The sequence below is a fragment of the Hemiscyllium ocellatum genome, chromosome 18 (genome assembly GCF_020745735.1).
Source record: "Hemiscyllium ocellatum isolate sHemOce1 chromosome 18, sHemOce1.pat.X.cur, whole genome shotgun sequence".
Taxonomy (NCBI): domain Eukaryota; kingdom Metazoa; phylum Chordata; class Chondrichthyes; order Orectolobiformes; family Hemiscylliidae; genus Hemiscyllium; species Hemiscyllium ocellatum.
Window position 1 is genome coordinate 77,603,142 of NC_083418.1, and position 19,831 is coordinate 77,622,972.

Consider the following 19,831-nt stretch of genomic DNA (forward strand, 5'->3'; position numbering starts at 1 on the left):
TCCAGGTGCTCTGGCTTCCTTCAACTATCCAAAGTTTGGCCATGCTGAATTGCTCTGCAGTATTCAGGAATGTGCAGGCTAGATGGGTTAGCCAGTAAATGTAGGGTCTTGGGGGATAAGACGGGTTTCAGTGGGTGCGTCGACAGGCCAAGTGGCCTCTGTCTACATTGGAGGGATTAAAAAGATTTAAAGCACATGTCCATGTAGAAAACAGTTCACTTTCAAAGTTGATGGTCACTGATAGAGATAACCCTGTGGTGTATTTTAACTGCCCTACTTTCAACATTCCCAGTAGGATTGATAATTGGCCATATGTAATTATATCTTTGAAATGGATCTGCCTATAAAGAAGTACAGAGTTTAATACAGAGTAAAACATATTCTTCAAAAGCAGCTCAATGGAAGGAATTGAGCCAAAGGAATCCGATGTAAGTTGGAAGTGGGCAGTTTGGAGCGATGAAGCAAAATTTCTGCCTGCTCAGTGCAACTAGCTGAAGCCATCTGGGAGTTAGGTTTAATGGCTGTTTTAATGCAAATCCCATGGAACTGAAGCAACGTACAGAAAAAAACTGTCACAACAGTGGATGCAATCTTCTAAGAGTCCAGGCAATTTCACAATGTTACACTATAAGATGATACCATCAAACTTCAAGTAAAAACCGCAAGAACTCCGGATGCTGGAAATCAGAAGCAAACAAAAAATTGCTGCAAATCAGAGTTAACATTTCGGGTCCAGTGACCCTTCCTCAGAACTCAGAGCTTACTCTGATTTCTCTCCACAGTGCTGCCAGAACTGCTGAGCTTTTTCTTCAGATTTCTAACCTTTGAAATGAACCTCTGACCATTTTATGTCATTGGGTCGTTTAGATAGGGACTCAGCTCGAGTCTGAGCGTCTGCTTTCATTGCAATGCACTTGCACTGTTTTCTGGCACATCATTATTTTTAATTCAGCACTACATATTTATGCATATATTATTTTGTTTTCGGACAGAGTGACAGGTAGGTTTGGAGCTTTAATTTTCCAGGATCCCTTATCTACTTTAGGAACAGACTGCCTTGCTCCAAGTAAAGGTCAATTAATGACAAAAGGTCAGTGGTGACACACGTTTAAGCTAGTGGGTTAAAAAATAACCTGAAGGGAACAGAGAGGGTTTCATTTTGAAGCAAAGCCAGTTACTCAGGCATTGCATGAAGTAGATTCAATGATAATTGTTTAGTCACACAGAACATTAACATAGTTGTAAGGAGAGAAGAAATCGAAGCTCCCATTGAGCACTTTTTACAGCTAATATGCAGATTTGAGAAAAGGCTTAGGGAAAGAGAACATCAATTTATACAAACAAGAAGCAGATGATAGAGTCATAGCATCATACAGTATGGAAACAGACCCTTCAGTCCAATGATGCCAACCAGATATCTCAATCAGACCGAGTCCCATTTGCCAGGAATTATCCCACAACCCTTCCTACTCATATACCCGTCCAGATGCCTTTTAAATGTTGTATCTGCACCAGCCTCTACCAGTTCCTCTGGCAGCCCATTCCATGCACACACCACCCTCTGTGTGAAAAAGTTATACCTCAGGTCCTTTTTAAATCTTGCCCCTTTCCCCTTAAACCCATGTTCTCTGGTTTTGGACTTCCCCAGCCTTGTCTACTTACCCTATCCATGCCCTTCATGATTTTACAAACCTCTATAAGGTCACCCCTCAGCCTCCGACGCTCCACAGAAAACAGCCCCAGCCTGTTCAGCCCCTGCCTATAGCTCAAACCCTCCAACCCTGGCAACATCCTTGTAAATCTTTTCTACACTTTCTTAAGTTTAACAATATCCTTCCTTTAGAAGGGTGACCAGAGTTATACACGGTATTCTGGAAGTGGCCTCACCATGTTTAGAATACTGATGACTGGTTGTGCCATCATTGGCACAAAGCTACAACAATAAGAGTTAACTATTTCTTGCACTGCTGTCCTGATGAGTGCAAAACAAAAAGCTTTGACTTCTTTCCCGCTTTAAGCAACATTTAATAATTTGCAGAAGGGAATTTGATAATTACATAAATATGATTTTTTTGCACGCCGATGGAGAAAGGGTGATGGGATGTTATTGGTGACGAACCAAGTTGGATAATTCATTCAAAGACTTAACAGGGGGCAAAACAGCCTCCTCCTGCACTGTCACATCCATTCTGTCAACGGCTCTGTGAAGCTGCCAAATGCTCAGCATCAACCTCAATGTAATAATGTCCATAAGGTCTTAGTCCCCTTCTCAATATCTATCCATGTCATGGCGACATCAGCCAAAGTAAAGGGAAAGAGGGAGGACAGTAAAACAGTGTAGGTAATAGTTTGCAAGTGTCAAGTTGCTTTTCTCTCTCAAACACATTATCACCCTCTACTGGTAGAAGTGAGAAGGGACCCTGTACTTTCACTGATATGAAACTGATCGCTGCACTCGAGCATATTCAAAGTTAAAAATCACAGAGTACCAGGTTAGAGTCCAACAGGTTTAATTGTAAGCACTAGCTTTCGGAGCACCGCTCGTTCATCGGGTGGAGCCTGATCCCGAAGTTTTGTTATTCCTTCGTGTGAAATGTGCATTGGCCATTGCAAGTCTAATTAAATACAGCCTCAAACAATTTATATTTGTAAAAAGGACTCGGAAAAGAGAGAAGTCCAATACATTAAAGGAGCTGTCTTGATGTGGTGAAGGTGGTAAAACAGGTTGGGAGAGTAGATATTAATGCAAAGGCTTTATCAGTAGGGCTATAGTATGGAAGAATAAAGAAGCTGCAATGTACTTGTATAAAATATTAGTTTGGCCCCAAATGGAGTATTGTGCACAATTCTGGTTGCCCTGCTAGAAGGAAATTGTCAAATTTGAGAGGGTTCAGAAAAGATTTACCAAGATTTACCAAAATTGGAGATTATAGTGGACAGAGAAGTAGATTATCTAAGATTACAAGGGGATCTTGATCAATTGCACCAATGGGCCGAGGAGTGGCAGATGGAGCTCATTTCCTCCAAATCACTTCTGTAGATCACGAATAGCAGAGGTCCCAGCACTGATCCCTGTGGAACACCATTAGTAATGGTCCTCTATTCTGAAAAGCATCCTTCCACTGCTACCTTCTGTCTCCTATGACAAAGCCAGTTCTGTATCCATCTTACCAGCTCATTCCTGATACCACGTGACTTCACCGTTTGTACCAGTCTGCTATGAGGGACTTTCCTGAAGTCCATGTAGACACTACCAACCAGTTTTCCCTCATCAATCATAGAACATAGAACTTTACAGTGCAGTACAGGCCCTTTGGCCTTCGTTTTGCGCAGAAAATAATCTGATGCCCATCAGGGCGGCACGGTGGCACAGTGGTTAGCATTGCTGCCTCACAGCACCTGAGACCCGGGTTCAATTCCCGACTCAGGCGACTGACTGTGTGGAGTTTGCACGTTCTCCCCGTGTCTGCGTGGGTTTCCTCTGGGTGCTCCGGTTTCCTCCCACAGTCCAAAGATGTGCGGGTCAGGTGAATTGGCCATGTTAAATTGCCCATAGTATTAGGTAAGGGGTAAATGTAGGGGTAGGGGAATGGGTGGGTTGCGCTTCGGCGGGTCGGTGTGGACTTGTTGGGCCGAAGGGCCTGTTTCCACACTGTAAGTAATCTAATCTAACCTACACTGTTGCATTATTATCCATATGTATGTCCAATGCCCATTTAAATGCCCTTATTGTCGGCAAATCTACTACTGTTGCAGGCAGGCCGTTCCACACTCTTACTACTCTCTGAGTAAAGAAACTACCCCGATATCTGTCCTAAATCTATCACCTTTCAATTTAAAGCTATATCCCATCTTGTTAGCCTTCACCAACCTAGAAAAAAGGCTCTCACTGTCCACCCTGTCTAACCCTCCGATTATCTTAGACATCTTGATTAAATCACCTCTCAACCTTCTTCTCTCCAACGACAATGGCCTCAGTTCCCTCAGTCTTTCATCTTAAGACGTTACCTCCATACCAGGCAACATTCTAGTAAATCTCCTCTGAACCCTTTCCAAAGCTTCCACATCCTTCCTATAATGTGGTGACCAGAACTGTACGCAATACTCCAGGTACGGCCTTACCAGTGTCATGTACAGCTGAAGCATGACCTCGTGGCTCCAAAACTCAATCCCCTTACCAATAAATGCCAACATACAATATGCCTTCTTAACAACCCTATCAACCTGGGAGGCAACTTTCAAGGATTTATGTACCTGGACACCGAGATCTCTCTGTTCATCGACACTGCCAAGAATCTTACCATTGCCCAGTACTCTGCATTCTTGTTACATTCTAAAGTGAACTGCCTCACACATTTCCACATTAAACTGCATTTGCCACTTCTCAACCCAGCTCCGCAGCTTATCTATGTCCCTCTATAACCCCCAATATCCTTCAGCACTATCCACAACTCCTCCAACCTTAGTGTCATCTGCAAATTTACTAACCCATCCTTCTATGCCCACGTCCAGATCATTTATAAAAATGACAAACAGCAGTGGCCCCAAAACAGATCCTTGCAGCACACCACTGGTAACTGAGCTCCAGGATGGACATTTCCCATCAACCATCACCCTCTGTCTTCTTTCAGCTAGGCAATTTCTGATCTAAACCATCAAATTACCTTCAATCCTGAAATTCTGCATTTTGTGCAATAGCCTACCACGTGGAACCTTATCAAATGCCTTACTGAGTTCATGTGCACCACATAACCACTTTACCTTCATCTACCTGTTTTGTCACCTTTTCGAAGAACTCAATAAGATTAATGAGGCATGACTTTCCCTTCACAAAACCAATCATCTTCATCATCTCCTCAAAAAACTTAATCAAGTTAATGAGGCACAACATCCTCACACAAAACCCTACTGTCTATCGCTATTAAGTCCATTTGCTTCTAAACATGTACAGATCGTGTCTCTGAGAATCTTTTCCAATGATTTCCCTCCCACCAACATGAGGTGCACGGGCCTGTCATTTCCTGGATTATCCATGTTACCCCTCTTAAACTGCGCCTGTGGTCAAAGAGGGTTTAAAAATGCCTGTTAATGCTCTAATAATCTGCTCTCTCATCTCACTCAATATTCTGGGATAGATCCCATCAGGAACAAGGACTTACCTACCTTAGTGCTTTTTAAGACACACACCATCTCCTTCTTTTTAATAGAATCTTGGCTTAGAAATTCCCTGCCCCGAGGTCATCCTCCACCAATTCCTTCTCTTTGGTGAACACTGACACAAAGTATTTGTTTAAGACCTCACCAATCTCTTCTGGCTCCCTCCTTTGTGCTTTAGTGGGCTAACCCTTTCCCTGGATATGCTCTCAATTTTTATATAAGTATAAAAAGCCTTGGGACTCTCCTTAATACTGTTTGTTAACAACTTTTCACGACCACTTTTAGCCCTTCAAATTCCTTGTTTATATTCTTTCTTACTTTCCTTACATACTTCAAGGGCTTTGTCAGTTCCCATCGTCCTTGATTATGGGGTTGACAACCACCTGATGAAGGAGCGACGCTCCGAAAGTTAGTGCTTCCAATTAAACCTGTTGGACTATAACCTGGTGCTGTGAGATTTTTAACTTTGTACACCCCAGTCCAACACCAGCATCTCCAAATCATGCAAGCAAGATATTTAAAACCATGACTCTGAATATTTGAAACAAAAAGCCACCTGCAGTGTTGAAAAAAATCAGTGCTTGCTATTTCATTCTTTCCACTGTCATAAACTGAGAATTATACATCCGGGATTATCTCTGGATAACTGATTATCATAGTGGGGTACCTGTCAGTTCATAGTCTGCCAGCTCCAAGGTGGTTATAAACACTTTGAAGTGGGACTATTAATTCAAAGATTAACTTTAAAAGTAATTAAATGTTAAAGATAGACGAGATTTTATCAATGAGAGTGTTGTTTTTCAAAATAGTGAGCTCATTAATTTTCACAATTTATTTAGTCTCAGTATGTTTTCTGAGGTCTGGCCATGATGGATAGCATGGTAAAGGCAAGTGCAAATGGTGATGGTTCTCAGCTGACACAAGGGCCATGGGGCATAGATTAGCAGGAAACCTATCAGGGGCAGTGGGTAAGTAGTGACTATGAAGTGATGTGACTGGCAGATGGGAATGTAGAATCTTGGGGTAGGCGAAGGATGTAAGTAACGAGGGCAAGAAGATGGTCAGTTACCTTATTTCTTTTCCCATTGCTCTGCAACACGTCCTTTTCCATCCCCATCAACCTCTGCACGTTTTCCAAGGTTGTCTGCCAGAATTCCTACAAGACTCAGCCATAACCACATCCCATCCCAGGGTGCTTTCTGCTGCACTGGGTTTGCAGAGCCCAGAATTCTCCCAAATCTCTGCTCGCAGCCAGAAAGCAAAAGTTCAGACCAGAGTTTCAACTTCAATTTATAAAACAATCTCCACATCCTCAGAATGTTTCCTGAATTTCATAAATTCTGAAGAAGGGTCACTCAACCCGAAAAGTTAACTCTGTTTCTCTCTCCACAGATGCTGCCAGAACTGCTGAGCTTTCCAGCAAATTTCTGTTTTTATTTCAGATTTCCATCATCTTTCATTTTTTTTTTGTCATGAATTCCTGTTGTTTTTGTCAGAAAGACGAACAGCAAACCCAAACTTATCAATGCAGCCCATATCACTCAACAAAAATATGTTGCAAACAAAGCACACTCAAAAAGCTCTATCATTTGCAAACAAGTAAAGATAAGTCAATCTGCTTGGTTGAGGAACAATTAATTGGTCAGTTTCTATTCTAAAAGCAGAATACCGGCAGATGCTAGAGATCTGAAATAAAAGCAGAAAGTGCTGTCCAAGCTCAGCAGGCAATACAGCATCTGTGGATACAGAAAGAGTTAATATTTCAAGTCCAATTTGACTCTCCTTTGGAATCACAGGGTAAAATAGCTACAGGACTCGAAATATTAATTCTGTTTCTCTCTTCACAGATGCTGCCAGACCTCGTGAGCTTCTCAGCACATTCTGTATTTTTTAAAGACGTTCTGAACCCGTGCTTGGAATTGTGCAACAGCAGTTTTTATATCTGCCCGAGCAAGGAGACAGGACTTGATTGTCGTTCATTCAAAAGACAGCACTGCAGAGAGAGGAAGACTGCTTCGGACTGCACTTAACGGTATTCCGCTCTCATGTCCTTGCATGGGGTGACAGGGTTTCAACTGAGGCAAGACTAAGGAAAATGGAACCCAACTGGCACCTACAATGTGAATGTACAAGTGCTAATGGTTGTACCTTTCTCATTACTTGCCGCTGGGTTGTGAGCAGATTTGGATTTATCAAAGTTATTGAAGCTCTGACTGCGTCTGTTGCTTGCACTGGTGCATACACGAGTCTTGTTGTCGCTGCCAGCAGCTGACAATCTTGTAGTGGGGGCTGGAAGCCTGGAGACAAACAGACAAAAAGAGGAAATAGTGAGCTCAACTTAGAGAAAGAAATAGTGAACCCAACTGAAAACAGTAAATAAAGAACCCAACTGAAAATCACTGGCACAGGACAATACCACAAGAAACAAAACTGTTATCGACAGAAAACTTGAACAAACCAAACAGCACACACTGGGTTCGGAATTGCGGCTGACTTCCCAACACTGGCATCAACACAGTACTAAGATCATGGGGTGGAAATCAAATCACAGGGCTATTAAAAATGCTTGAAGGAACTAAAATGAAAGCTCTGAGAAAACTCACACAGAGTTAGTGAATACAAATCTGGTTCTGAACTTAACATTGCTGGCAGACCAATTAATAATTCAATTCATAAACCCAGTCAATTAACTGAGCTTTCTCTGCCTGTAAAAGAAACAAGAACGGGAGGGCGCAGGTTTAACGTGATGTGCAAAAGAAGCAAACGTGATGTGATGAAGGAAAAACTTTTTCACACAACGAGTAGTTAGTTAGTGGAATGTACTACCTGGAAATGTAGTGGAGGCATTCAAGATGGGCATTGGATAGTTATTTAGATACAAATGGCATGCAGAGATATGGAGAAAAGGCAGAAGATTGGCAGTAGGTAATACAGCCAAACCAGATAATAGACCTTGTGCTAGCACAATGAACTGAATCATAATGATTCTGTAATTCCGTAAAAACGCTTGGAAGGAGATCTTGACCTTTACAATAAAGGAAATGGAAGAATCTCCTGTACCATGGCATTCAGGTTTTTAGGTGAACTGAGACTCTGCAAATTGTATAAATTCAGGTTACTGAATGTGACAATGCTAAAGACCACTCATTACCAGCTTCATTTCATACTCTCAGCAACATTTGAAGCAAGCCTGAGAAAGTATGGGAAAGGACCTGCATTTTAATATTCTTCAGCTTGCTCTGCAACACCAAAGGATCAGTGTTTGAACTATGGCCACTAATACACGCTTTCAATTTATACCCAAGCTGGTTTACCCCCTAATAGTCAGAGAAACAAATTTGGAAGGAGATTTCAGTTATCTGTAAAAATAATAGGGTGGTTATGGGAGTTTAACTTTCCAAACTTTGACAGAGACTGCCATAGTGTTGAGGGTTTAGATGGAGAGGAATTTGTTAAGTGTGTACAAGAAAATTTTCTGATTCAGTATGTGGATGTACCTACTAGAGAAGGTGCAAAACTTGACCTACTCATGGGAAATAAGGCAGGGCAGGTGACTGAGGAGTCAGTGGGGGTGCACTTTGGGGACAGTGACCATAAGTCTAGTAGTTTTGAAATAATGATGGAAAAGGATAGACCAGATCAAAAAGTTGAAGTTCTAAAGTGGAGGAAGGTCAATTTTGATGGAATTAGGCAAGAACTTTCAAAAGCTGATCGGGGGCAGATCATTGCAGATAAAGGTATGGCTGGAAAATGGGAAGCCTTCAGAAATGAAATAACGAGAGTCCAGAGGCAGTATATTCCTGTCAGGATGAAAGGAAAGGCTGGTAGGTATAGGGAGTGCTGGATGACTAAAGAAATTAAGGGTTTGGTTAAAAGAAGGAAGCTGTCAGGTATAGACAGGATAGATCGAGTGAATCCTGAGAAGAGTGTAAAGGCAGTAGGAGTATACTTAAGAGGGAAATCAGGAGGGCAAAAAGGGGACATGAGATAGCTTTGGCAATTCAGGTTAAGGCGAATCCAAAGGATTTTTACAAATATATTAAGGACAAAAGGGTAACTATGGAGCGAATAAGGCCCCTCAAAGATCAGCAAGGCGGCCTTTGTGTGGAGCCGCAGGGAAATGGGGAGATACTAAATGAGCCTTTTGCATCAGTGTTTACTGGTACATGGAAGAGGCTGGAGGATTTGAGCTGTAGGGAGAGGTTGAATAGGCTGTTGCTGTTTTCCCTGGAGTGACAGAGGCTGAGGGGTGACCTTATAGAGGTTTACAAAATCATGAGGGGTATGGAAAGGATAAACAGGCAAGGTCTTTTCCCTGGGGTAGGAGAGTCCAGAACTAGAGGGCATAGGTTTAGGGTGAGAGGGAAAAGATATAAAAGAGACCTAAGGGGCAACTTCTTCACACAGAGGGTCGTATGTGTCAACTCGTACGTAGAGGCAACTGGAATGAGTTGCCATGGAATTGGTGGAGGCTGGTACAATTGCAACATTTAAAAGGCATTTGGATGGATAGATGAATAGGAAGGGTTTGGAGGGATATGGGCCAAGTGCTGGCAGGTGGGACTAGATTAGGTTAGAATATCTGGTCAGTATGGACGAGTTGGACCGAAGGGTCTGTTTCCATGCTGTACATCTATGACTCTCTGGTGGATGTCTTGTTTGTGATGAGATAATACATACAAGCGGCATTCTGGTACATCAATAGCATCCAACTTATTAATTAAGACAATTAAAATGCTAAACTGCTTCTGTATTTTTGCAATGCTGAAGACTTTGAGACAGTGCTATCCACAGTTCCTGCTCAAGGCTGTGTACTGAGTAAGCATGAAACCCAGTTAAGCCATTAATAAATGGAGCTTTGAGTCACACAGTGGATGTGCATCTTCATACACCTGCAACCTCACCACTTTCCCAAAGGATCCTCAAATTTATTAAATATGCAGCTGCTGTTTGAGCCTCAGCTTCGCCCAGGATCAGACTCAGATGCAGTCTCAATTGTGAAGTTGCACAGCTTGATATCGGACTGACAAGCGCCATCATGGCTCATCAATAAGGTGAGATCACTCAGGTGAAGTATCACAGAGTGATGAGCAGGGGAATCAATCAGTTCAGGGGATAAGTGGGGCAATCGGTGGGAGGTATGCTCAATATTTTACCACACTTCAACTGAATAGGATACAATTTTTTTTCAAATAAAGTAAAGTACTCTGGCTCCTGAAAATCTGAAATAAAAACAGCAGAAATCAGCAGGTCTGGCAGCAATCTGTGGGCAGAGAAACAGAGTTAATCACTCAAGTCTGGCATGGACTTGGGACTCAAAGCAAGGCTTTGGAGTTGAAACATTAAATCTGTTTCTCCTTCTATAGGTCCTGAGTTTCTCCAGCAATTTTCCTGTTTATTATTGCAATTTTTTCAAATGGATAGGTACAGGTGGACGTATACCTACTGTTAAAAGCACTACAGTAAAGATGACGGTGCAAATTTAGTAAGTTAGGTAAATGCTTGGCCATGCATGCACAGTCAAATCAGACACCTCTAATGCTAGAAGCGATCAGTGGGCTAAAAGCAAGCAACACCAGCTGACCTAGAGGTCTTTCTTTGATTGGGCGCATATCTTGTGCTTTTGCTTTGGGAGGATAACCTGGATGACACACTGCGACAGGGAAGAAGAAAGAAGAAAATGATCATGAATAAAGGATAGAGCATGAGAGTACAGCAAGACCAAAGAACATGCAACATGAACCTTTATCGCACTTCCATCACTTCAATGCTCAAATTTTCACTCAATTCAACCTGAGACATCATAAGCCATGAATCAAACACTACCCAAATATTACATACATTGATATTGTACAACAGAGTGGCCATTCTGTCTTCACTGGAAGTACAAAGAAGGGCAAATACTTTGATAATTAACCTATAATAGAAGTCCAAAAATGCCACTGGTGTTTATGCCAAGGAGTTTCCTAGCCAATCAAGGAATGATGAGCTTGACTCCAGAATGATGTCTCTGGGATGATGTCTCTAGAATGCTGTCTCTAGAATGATGACTCCAGAATATTGACTGTAGAATGATGACTCCAGAATGATGTCTCTAGAATTATGTCTCTGGGATGATGACTGAGGAATGGTGACTCCAGAATGATGACTCCGGAATGGTGACTCCAGAATGATGACCTCAGAATGTTGATTCCAGAATGATGTCTCTCAAATGATGACTCTTGAATGATGACTCCAGAACGATGACCCCAGAACGATCACCCCAGAATGATCACTCTAGAACGATGACTCCTGAATGTTGACACAAATTCTGAAACAAAGGTGGATCCATTCAAATTTAAAGGAGAAACATGAATTCACGGTGAGGATGAAACTTCTTTTTTGTAGAAGATAGTGAATAAATGGAGTAGTCTGCACAGAGGAGCAATGAAAGCAGAAAATGTTTGAAGTTTAACAGGACAACAGTTACATTTTTCTAGGATGAAGATAATTGAACCTGTGGTGTCAGTACATTGGGCATATCTAATCCTATATAATTTGATATTCTAAGCCAATTAGAGCATAGATGGAGAAAGGTTTGATAATGTAAGTTATTAATGAGAAACCCTGATGCTCTGGAACAAACCCAAGAGTCACAAAGAGTTGGGAGGAATTTCATAATGAAAGTTTCTTTGTGAAATTGACACATCTCCATGTTCCACCAGTAAGAGTAAGGCATTGCTGGGGGATGCACAAGTTTGCACCATCTCATGGGCTGGACAAATAAAAATGTGCACTGATGCTTTTTCCTATCTTAATTTTTGTACTCTTTGCAGTGCAACATCTTATAAAGAGAAACAGTGTATGGCCATTTAACACACCACGTCCACTGGAAAAGGAAAACCAAGCACGGTGCAAAACTGACTGACTTTTTTCATCGGTGAGTTGAATTCCCAAAAGTCGACAACATGCTTTCTGATATATTCCATGTCTTGTAGACAGCTACCTGAGAAAAACATAGTGCTCTGATACCTTGTACTTTCGAATAAACCTGGTGGACTTAATTTGGTGTTGTGTGATTTTTAACTAAATGTAGAATAAAGAGGAACCTTCATGCTGAGGAGCACTGCCCAAGCAATATGGTTTGTCTGAGCATAGCATCAGCCAAATACAATGCCAAACAGTGGCTTAATCCCCTCCCACTAATGAGATAGATGTCAATGAGAAAATAGGTGCCCATTCAAAGCTGGGGGAAAAAAAGTCAGAAAATTAAATCAGCTTTGTATCTGCCTTGTGCATCTCCCAACAGGGAAACAATTCTAGTTTAAAACTGGAACATATCAATTGATCATACTCTTAAATACAGTTTGTTCCTTAAATTGAGGGCAAATACAATTAGGCGAAGAAAGAAAATCATCTCATAAATAGACTGGTGGCTCTCCTACTCAGGCCAACAAAAGGCTGGAAAATATAGACATGCATAGGAACTTTGTTGTTCTTGTCAGGATGTAACTGAAAGCTAAAATGAATAGCAAGCTATTAGGAAGGCTATTGGAATGTTAACCTTTATTGCAACAGAATTTCAAGGCAGGAGTAGTGAAATCTTCCTTTGGTCATATAGGAGCTTCTTTAGACCATATCTGGGTTACTGTGTGCAGTTTTGGTCTCCTTATCTCAGGGATGATATCATTGCTGTTGAGGCAGTACAACAAGACCTGTGATAGTGGGACTGAGTTATGGAGAGAGACTGGGCTAGTATTCTCTGGAGTATGGAAGAATGAGAGGTGATCTCATTCAATGTATAAAAATGCTTAAAGGGATAAACAGGGCAGATGCAGGCAAGGTGTGTCTCTTGGTTGGGGAGTCTAGAACCAGGGGCACAATTTAAAAATAAGAGGGAGGTGTCTCTTAGGTCCGAAATGAGGAATACCTTTGTTTTAAATGAATGTACATCTTTGGAAGTCTACCCCACAAGGTTATAGAAGCTTAGACTATAAGCACATTTAAGTAGAGATTTAGAGATTTCTGATGACCAATGACATACCAATGGTTATGGGAATGGGATGGGATGGGTAAAAAGCATTGAAGTGCTCAATCAGCCACAATCACATTGAATGGCAGAACAGGCTCCATAGGCTGTGTAGCCTACTTTCTATATTTCCATGATTATAAGATCCTCGATTTCACTTTCAGCATACCCATGTCTGGGAGAGCTGAAATATGAGTCTGTAATAAGAAAGGAGATCCTCCTGCTTCCTCCCTCTTGAATAACACACACATTGTCTATTGCCAAAGGCTCCCTCCGAGATACTGTAACGCAGATGTTGTTAAACAACTGTGACCATAAAAATTGACAAACTTCCAGAATGTTAGTGCTGCAAAGTTATTTCATCCCAACACGATCTCCTAGTGTTCAAGGAGTTATGAATTGCTTTTGGAGGAGGAAGAAACATACGCAGTGGAATGAGCCGATGTATTAAGAAATGAAATAATATTTTTAATTTCTTCAGCAACATCAGGATGAAAATTTAACCTGACAAAATTCATTCAACTTACTAAGAATGTGACACTTCCCTTGAAAAACATGATTGAAATTTATTAACTTACCTCTAAACTAGTTAAAGTAACCCTGATTTAGTGAGGTATGCAACTTGCCAGTAACAGCATGTGGTAGATCTGTAAGTATCACAAAATCATTCAGAATACAAGAAGCCCTTCAGCCCTTCAAGTCTGTCCCACCAAATATATAATACATCCTACTTTCTTGCACAAGGTCTATGGCCTTGAGTGTTATGACGTGTCAAGTGCTCGTCCAAGTACTATTTAAAGGTTGCAAGGTTACCCTATTCAAGTACCCTCCCAGATAGTGCATTCCAAAACTCCACCACCCTCCTGGTGAAAATATTTTTCCTCAATTCCCCTTTTGACCTCTTGTCTTCCACTTTAAAATTATGTCCTATTGTTCTTGACCCTTTGACTAAGGGGAGTAGCTGCTTCCTATCCACTCTGTCCAAGCCCCTCATAATCTTACGCCCCTCTATCAGGTCCCCACTCAGCCTTCTCTGCTCCAATGAATACAACCTGAGCTTATCCAGCCTCTCCTCATCGCTGAAATGCTCCATTCCAGGCAACGTCCTGGTGAATGTCATCTGCACCCCCTCCAGTGCGATCACTTCCCTCCTATAGTGTGGTGGTGCCAAACTCGTGTTGATGCAATCTAACATGACTTAAAATGGAACCAGCATTCAGGATGTCAGGGCTAAAAGAACCCACAACCTGTGGATCAGGTCTAAGCATCAAGGCACATTCAGTGATTGCAGAAAATGAAACAATTAACTAGCGATGGAGACCAACAATTGGAACCAAAATACAAGGTGAAGTATTTGCAACCAACTTTAACCACAACTGTCAAGCAAATGATCCTCAGTGTCATTTGTGAGAGCGATTAATTTAAGAGAAGGCTGAGGTGGATGTTTTTGTTACCTGCAAGACCTCTCCAAATCTGTGCACTTGTTGCAACACCTTCAATCCAGAAGCTTCCTCTCTAACAGCTCCTAGGACACTCCAACAAATACAGCAGTAGATACCTCACCACCACCTTCTCAAGGCCAATTAGGTTGTCCCAGCCGGTGAAGCCCATGCTGCCTTGAATGCTGAAATAAAAATCCAATTGGCCTTCTCCAGAATTCCTTGGTATCACGATGTCAGTCTTCAGCCAATTCAATTCACTTCACATGATGGCAGCAGACAGTTGAAGGCACCAGATAAAGTCAAATACTCACTATAGTGTAGATGATGTGCTCCATACCAAGGCACATCCCTAGCCAAGAAACATTGCCCAGGTTACGTTCTGTTCACAAAAGCAGGACAAATGCAGAGCAGTCCATTACTGCCCCATCAGTCTATTCTCATTGACAATGTGATGAGAGATGCTGCCATGCATAATCACTCAGCAACAGTGTGTTCTCTGATACTTGTTTTCAGTTCCATTAAGCTCCAGACCCATTGCAGCCTTGCTCTAAAGATGGACACGAAAGTTGGGCTTCACAGCTGATGTGAGAATGACTACCCTTCACAAAGAAACAGCATTTAACCAAATGTGGCATCAAGGACCCCTGGCAGCTGACATTATCCTCTCGACAACAATTAGAACAACAAAAGCTGGTTCAGCTCATGGTGCCTACATCCCATGAACACACAACACAAAAGTCTAACTTCTTGGACAATTACAAAACTTGAGATAATATTACATCACATTTTAAAGTCAATATTTTATTCTTAAACGGAAAGGCCAGTTACTGCTTTATACCTGCTCTAATTACATCTCCAAAATTTACACTCTTTATCTGCCATTGAGTCACAGGAGTAAGGCATTTTATTTTGAACATCCCTGGCTATCTTGAATGGCATTCAATGGAAATAGGGGGTGGGGTGGTTCAGTTGCCATCGCAACAGCCAATGAGAACCCAGCATTGCTTCTTCATACAAAGGCCCATCGACTGAAGGTGCTGTTCATGCAGTTCGGGCAAAAGGTGGGCCACCTCAGGAATCAAGGACCTCCCGAAGAAGGCAACAGTCCTAGTGATTGGCCTGCTAGCACACACATGTGGTTGCTAGATCCCAGACCAGTGACGGCAGGAGGTTGGTCAAAGAGTGCAAATTTTGGGGAGGTGGGAGGGGGATAACTTGATGGGTATGGGGCTGAAGAGTCACAAGGGTTGGGAAGGGTAAGGTGTTCTTGCAGCAAATCCTGCCTTCCAATCTGTGTCCCTTGATCAAAACTGAGTGATTTGAAGGAGGGAGGGGTGCCATTCTCTTTCCCTGGAATGGCATCAATAAACCTGTCACATTTTCACAACTTTCCCTCATAGGATTTGAACTCACAGGCTGCAGTAGCATGTCCACGGGAGGAAGGCAGCACACTATCAACTGGGAAGAAGACAGCGCAGCACATTATATCTGAATCTTTGTCATGTTATTATTCAAGAAAAAAACACCAGAAGTAATCCCTGCTATTGTTATTTGAGTTGGTGCTTCATAAATGAACAATATATTGCCGTTTCGCTCCTTTGTTCAATTTGCTGTCAAATTGAATAAAAATGGATGATACAGTTAGAAAACACAGATTTAAACTGATCTGAACACCCTTATTAAAATTTAATACTCTTATTAAAATTTAACACCCCTATTAAAATTTAACATCCTTATTCAAAGGGTACAAATTATTGACACAATCAGGCACATTGACACAAACTGCACCCAAAATTCCTTCCGTTTATGTATTGCCTTTTTAAAAAAATTTCGACTCAGATATCTTCGACGTAAAAGATATCAGGAATCTGCAGAGTCAGCCAGCATTTTAGAAGACAATTTTGTATAAAAGTTTTACTTTTAATACATTCCTTATTGTATTGTATTGAAAACTAGCAATCACCTAGAGAATTAAAAGGAGCTTTATCTCAAAAACAAATTATTAAATATCTATTTCATCATTTGTGAGTAACCTGGTTTTAACTAGTGCAGAACCTTTCGCTCCTTATAGTCGTGAACGGTAGTTAGTTTCATTGTAAAGAAAACCCAACATTCTTAACAGTGCCTTTGCATGCAAAACTGTGAAATGGTTTAGAAATTAGTGCAATTTGTGAAAACAGGCGATGTGGTGACTAACTTGTTCCATGAGCAGTGCTGGCCACTGAGTCCATCGCTTTTGAGTATATTGTGCACATTCAGCAAAACTGCATAATATTTATTTTGTAAAGGTGGCAAAGTTGATATTTTTGAGTAATGTCTTCAAAGCTTGAGTGTGATTTCAGCACCAAAGGTGAAGTGTGGAAATGTGTGTGGGATGTATTTGGAAATGAAGATGTGTGTGTGATGTAATTATGTCTAATATCCTGCCTGCTTCACAACAGAACTATGCAGAAGGAAACCAGCATGCACAACTTGTCAATCAGAAATTTCACGTCTACATAGTACTTTTCATAGAAACCCTACATTGTGAAAGCAGGTCATTTGGCCCATTGAGTCCACACCCACCCCCTGAAGCGCATCCCGCCCAGACCCTAAAACCTTGCAGTTACTATGACTAGTCCACCTTGCCTGCACATCCATAGACATCACATATGGCCAATCCACCCAACCTGTGCACCTTTGGACTGTGGGAGGAAACCCACGCAGATACGTGGGGAACATGCAAACTCCACACAGACAGTAGCCTGAGGGTGGAATTGAACCCAGGTCTGTGGTGCCGCAGTGTTCACCACTGAGCCACCCTGTGGTAAGGTTTCAGGTTTTCAAATAGTAAAGCAACCCAGCGTTCAACTTAAAACTCAAAGCAAACCTTGACTGCATTTCCAGCTGGCCTTTCTGTTGGCACTGTTGTTGTACTTGTTGGTGAGGCTGGCTGCAGGGTGTGGTATGCTGCTGTTGCTGGGTGCCAGCTTGATATTGATGCTGAGGGTGATGATGCTGGGGCACCTGCTGTGGACATACAAGTGAAGATGGCTGTTGTTGTTTTTGCGTCTGCTGTTGCTGCTGTTGCTGCTGCTGCTTATATCGTGAAAGACTGAAGAAGAGACCCAAGATGGCTTTCAAATTCCCATTTCGGATTTCTGAAAGAGACCAAACATGAACAATTCACCGCAAAGTTCCACAAAACAAGAAAACCTCAATTCATTTATCTCTGTTAAAAATTGTCAAGTGACCAGATAATTTTGTAAAAGCAAAGTACTGTGGATGCTGCAGATCTGACATGAAGTCAGAAAACACTGGAGAAAGTCAGCATTGAGAGAGAAACAGAGTTAATATTTAAAGTCCAATATGACTCTTCTTTGATTGATTGATTGATTTATTGTCATGTTTAACGAAGTACAGTGAAAAGCATTGTTCACGAGCATCCATGCAGATCACAGTAAGTAAGGATGTACAGATCGGAGGTTGTAAAAAAACTTAAGACAGGGACATACAGGTTATATTGCACAGGGTGTGCGCAAGGTGAGATCAGCGTTAACAAGATCAACATTATTTGGGACGAGAGAGTCCATTCTTCAGTCTAATAATGGCTGGGATGAAGCTGTTCCTGAACCAGATGGTGCGTGTGTTCAGGATTCTGTATCTCCTGCCTGATGGAGGAGGTTGTAGGAGAGCATTATCAGGGTGGGATGGGTCTTTGATGATGTTAGCAGCCCTTCTGCGGCAGTGAGCTGTGTAAATGGAGCCCATGAATGGGAGATTGGCTTCCATGGTGGTCTGGGCAGTGCACACAACCTTTTGTAATCTCTTACTGTCCTGAGCAGAGCAGTTGCCGTATCAGGCCATTATCCACCGGATAGCATGCTTTCAATGGAAGTCTTTATGTAATGGCTCTCATTTCTCTGGATTGTCCACACAACATCCATAAATAAATCTGCTCTGATACTTCTCAGCTTATATTTTCTGACAGCAGCTGGTGGCATTATTTTAATTTAAACTTTTCCTTTAAAAAAATTAAGCACTGACAACTATACGGTTTATTACACATTGAATTAGCATTCACATAGCATCAAAATTCAGGATTTAAAGAGCTGACTGAAACTCACAACCACTTCACAGTGACTACCTACTTCCACTATCTCTTTCCCTACTTTCTGGGATACGGTTGGAAGACCACAAGGATATCTCAAACACCCTGCCTCAGTATTCTGGGGGCTGAATGGATCATTTTATTGGAGGGCGCCAAAGCTGAGTGCAATCCAGCTCTCACCCTCTCCCACAACCTATGCTGGCCCTCTTTCATTTTCACGGAATCAGCAAAATGTTTAAACAACATGGGGTTCATGGCCTCTCATGTGTTTTGAATCCTGATCTGAAAGTGAGAATCTTTTGAAAAAGATTCAGAATTCAGAATTTCTTGCCCATGCCTTCCATGCCAAGCCATGCTCTTCCACCTACCCTCATGGCTCCTCACACTCTTTACTTCAAGCATTATTAAGGCTGAGAGCTGAGACATCCATTGGGACAAAGAACAAAGACAATTACAGCACAGGAGCAGGTCCTTCGGCCCTCCAAGCCTCTGCCGATCCAGATCCTCTATCTAAACCTGTCGCTTGTTTTCTCAGGATCTGTATCCCTTTGCTCCCTGCCCATTCATGTACCTGTCTAGGTACATCTTAAATGACACTATCGTGCCTACCCCACCACCTCCACTGGCAACGCATTCCAGGTACCCACCACTCTCTGTGTAAAGAACTTTCCACACATATCTCCCTTAAACTTTTCCACTCTCACTCATTACCCCTAGTAATTAAGTTGCCCATTCTGGGAAAAGGCTTCTTGCTATCCACCCTGTCAATACCTCTCATGATTGTGTAGACCTCAATCAAGTCCCCCCCCAACCTCCGTCTTTCTAATGAAAATAATCCTAATCTACTCAACCTCTCTTCGTAGCTAGCACTCTCCATACCAGGCAACATCCTGGTGAACCTCCTCTGCATCCTCTCCAAAACATCCACATCCTCTTGGTAATGTGGTGACCAGAACTGTATGCAGTATTCCAAATGGGGCCAAACCAAAGTCTTATACAACTGTAACATGACCTGCCAACTCCTGTACTCAATACCCTGTCCAATGAAGGAAAGCTTGCTGTATGCCTTCTTGACCACTCTATTAATCTGAAAATGTGTTGCTGGTTAAAGCACAGCAGGTCAGGCAGCATCCA

The 19,831-nt window shown here is 42.0% G+C and overlaps 1 protein-coding gene across 7 annotated transcripts in view; it reads right to left on the reverse strand.

Annotated features, from left to right (window-relative positions):
- The window catches only part of nav2a (neuron navigator 2a), a 590,475-nt gene that overhangs the window by 364,787 nt on the left and 205,857 nt on the right, over positions 1–19,831 (reverse strand). For 5 of the 7 annotated variants that reach the window (XM_060839106.1, XM_060839105.1, XM_060839104.1 and 2 more), the window contains exons 5-7: positions 17,477–17,747; positions 10,742–10,810; positions 7,306–7,454 (exon numbers count right to left, since the gene is read on the reverse strand). In XM_060839106.1, coding sequence (XP_060695089.1) covers positions 7,306–7,454; positions 10,742–10,810; positions 17,477–17,747 — 489 coding nt within the window. The remainder of the gene's footprint in view (positions 1–7,305; positions 7,455–10,741; positions 10,811–17,476; positions 17,748–19,831) is intronic. The other 2 variants (XM_060839109.1, XM_060839107.1) reach the window with 1 other exon arrangement.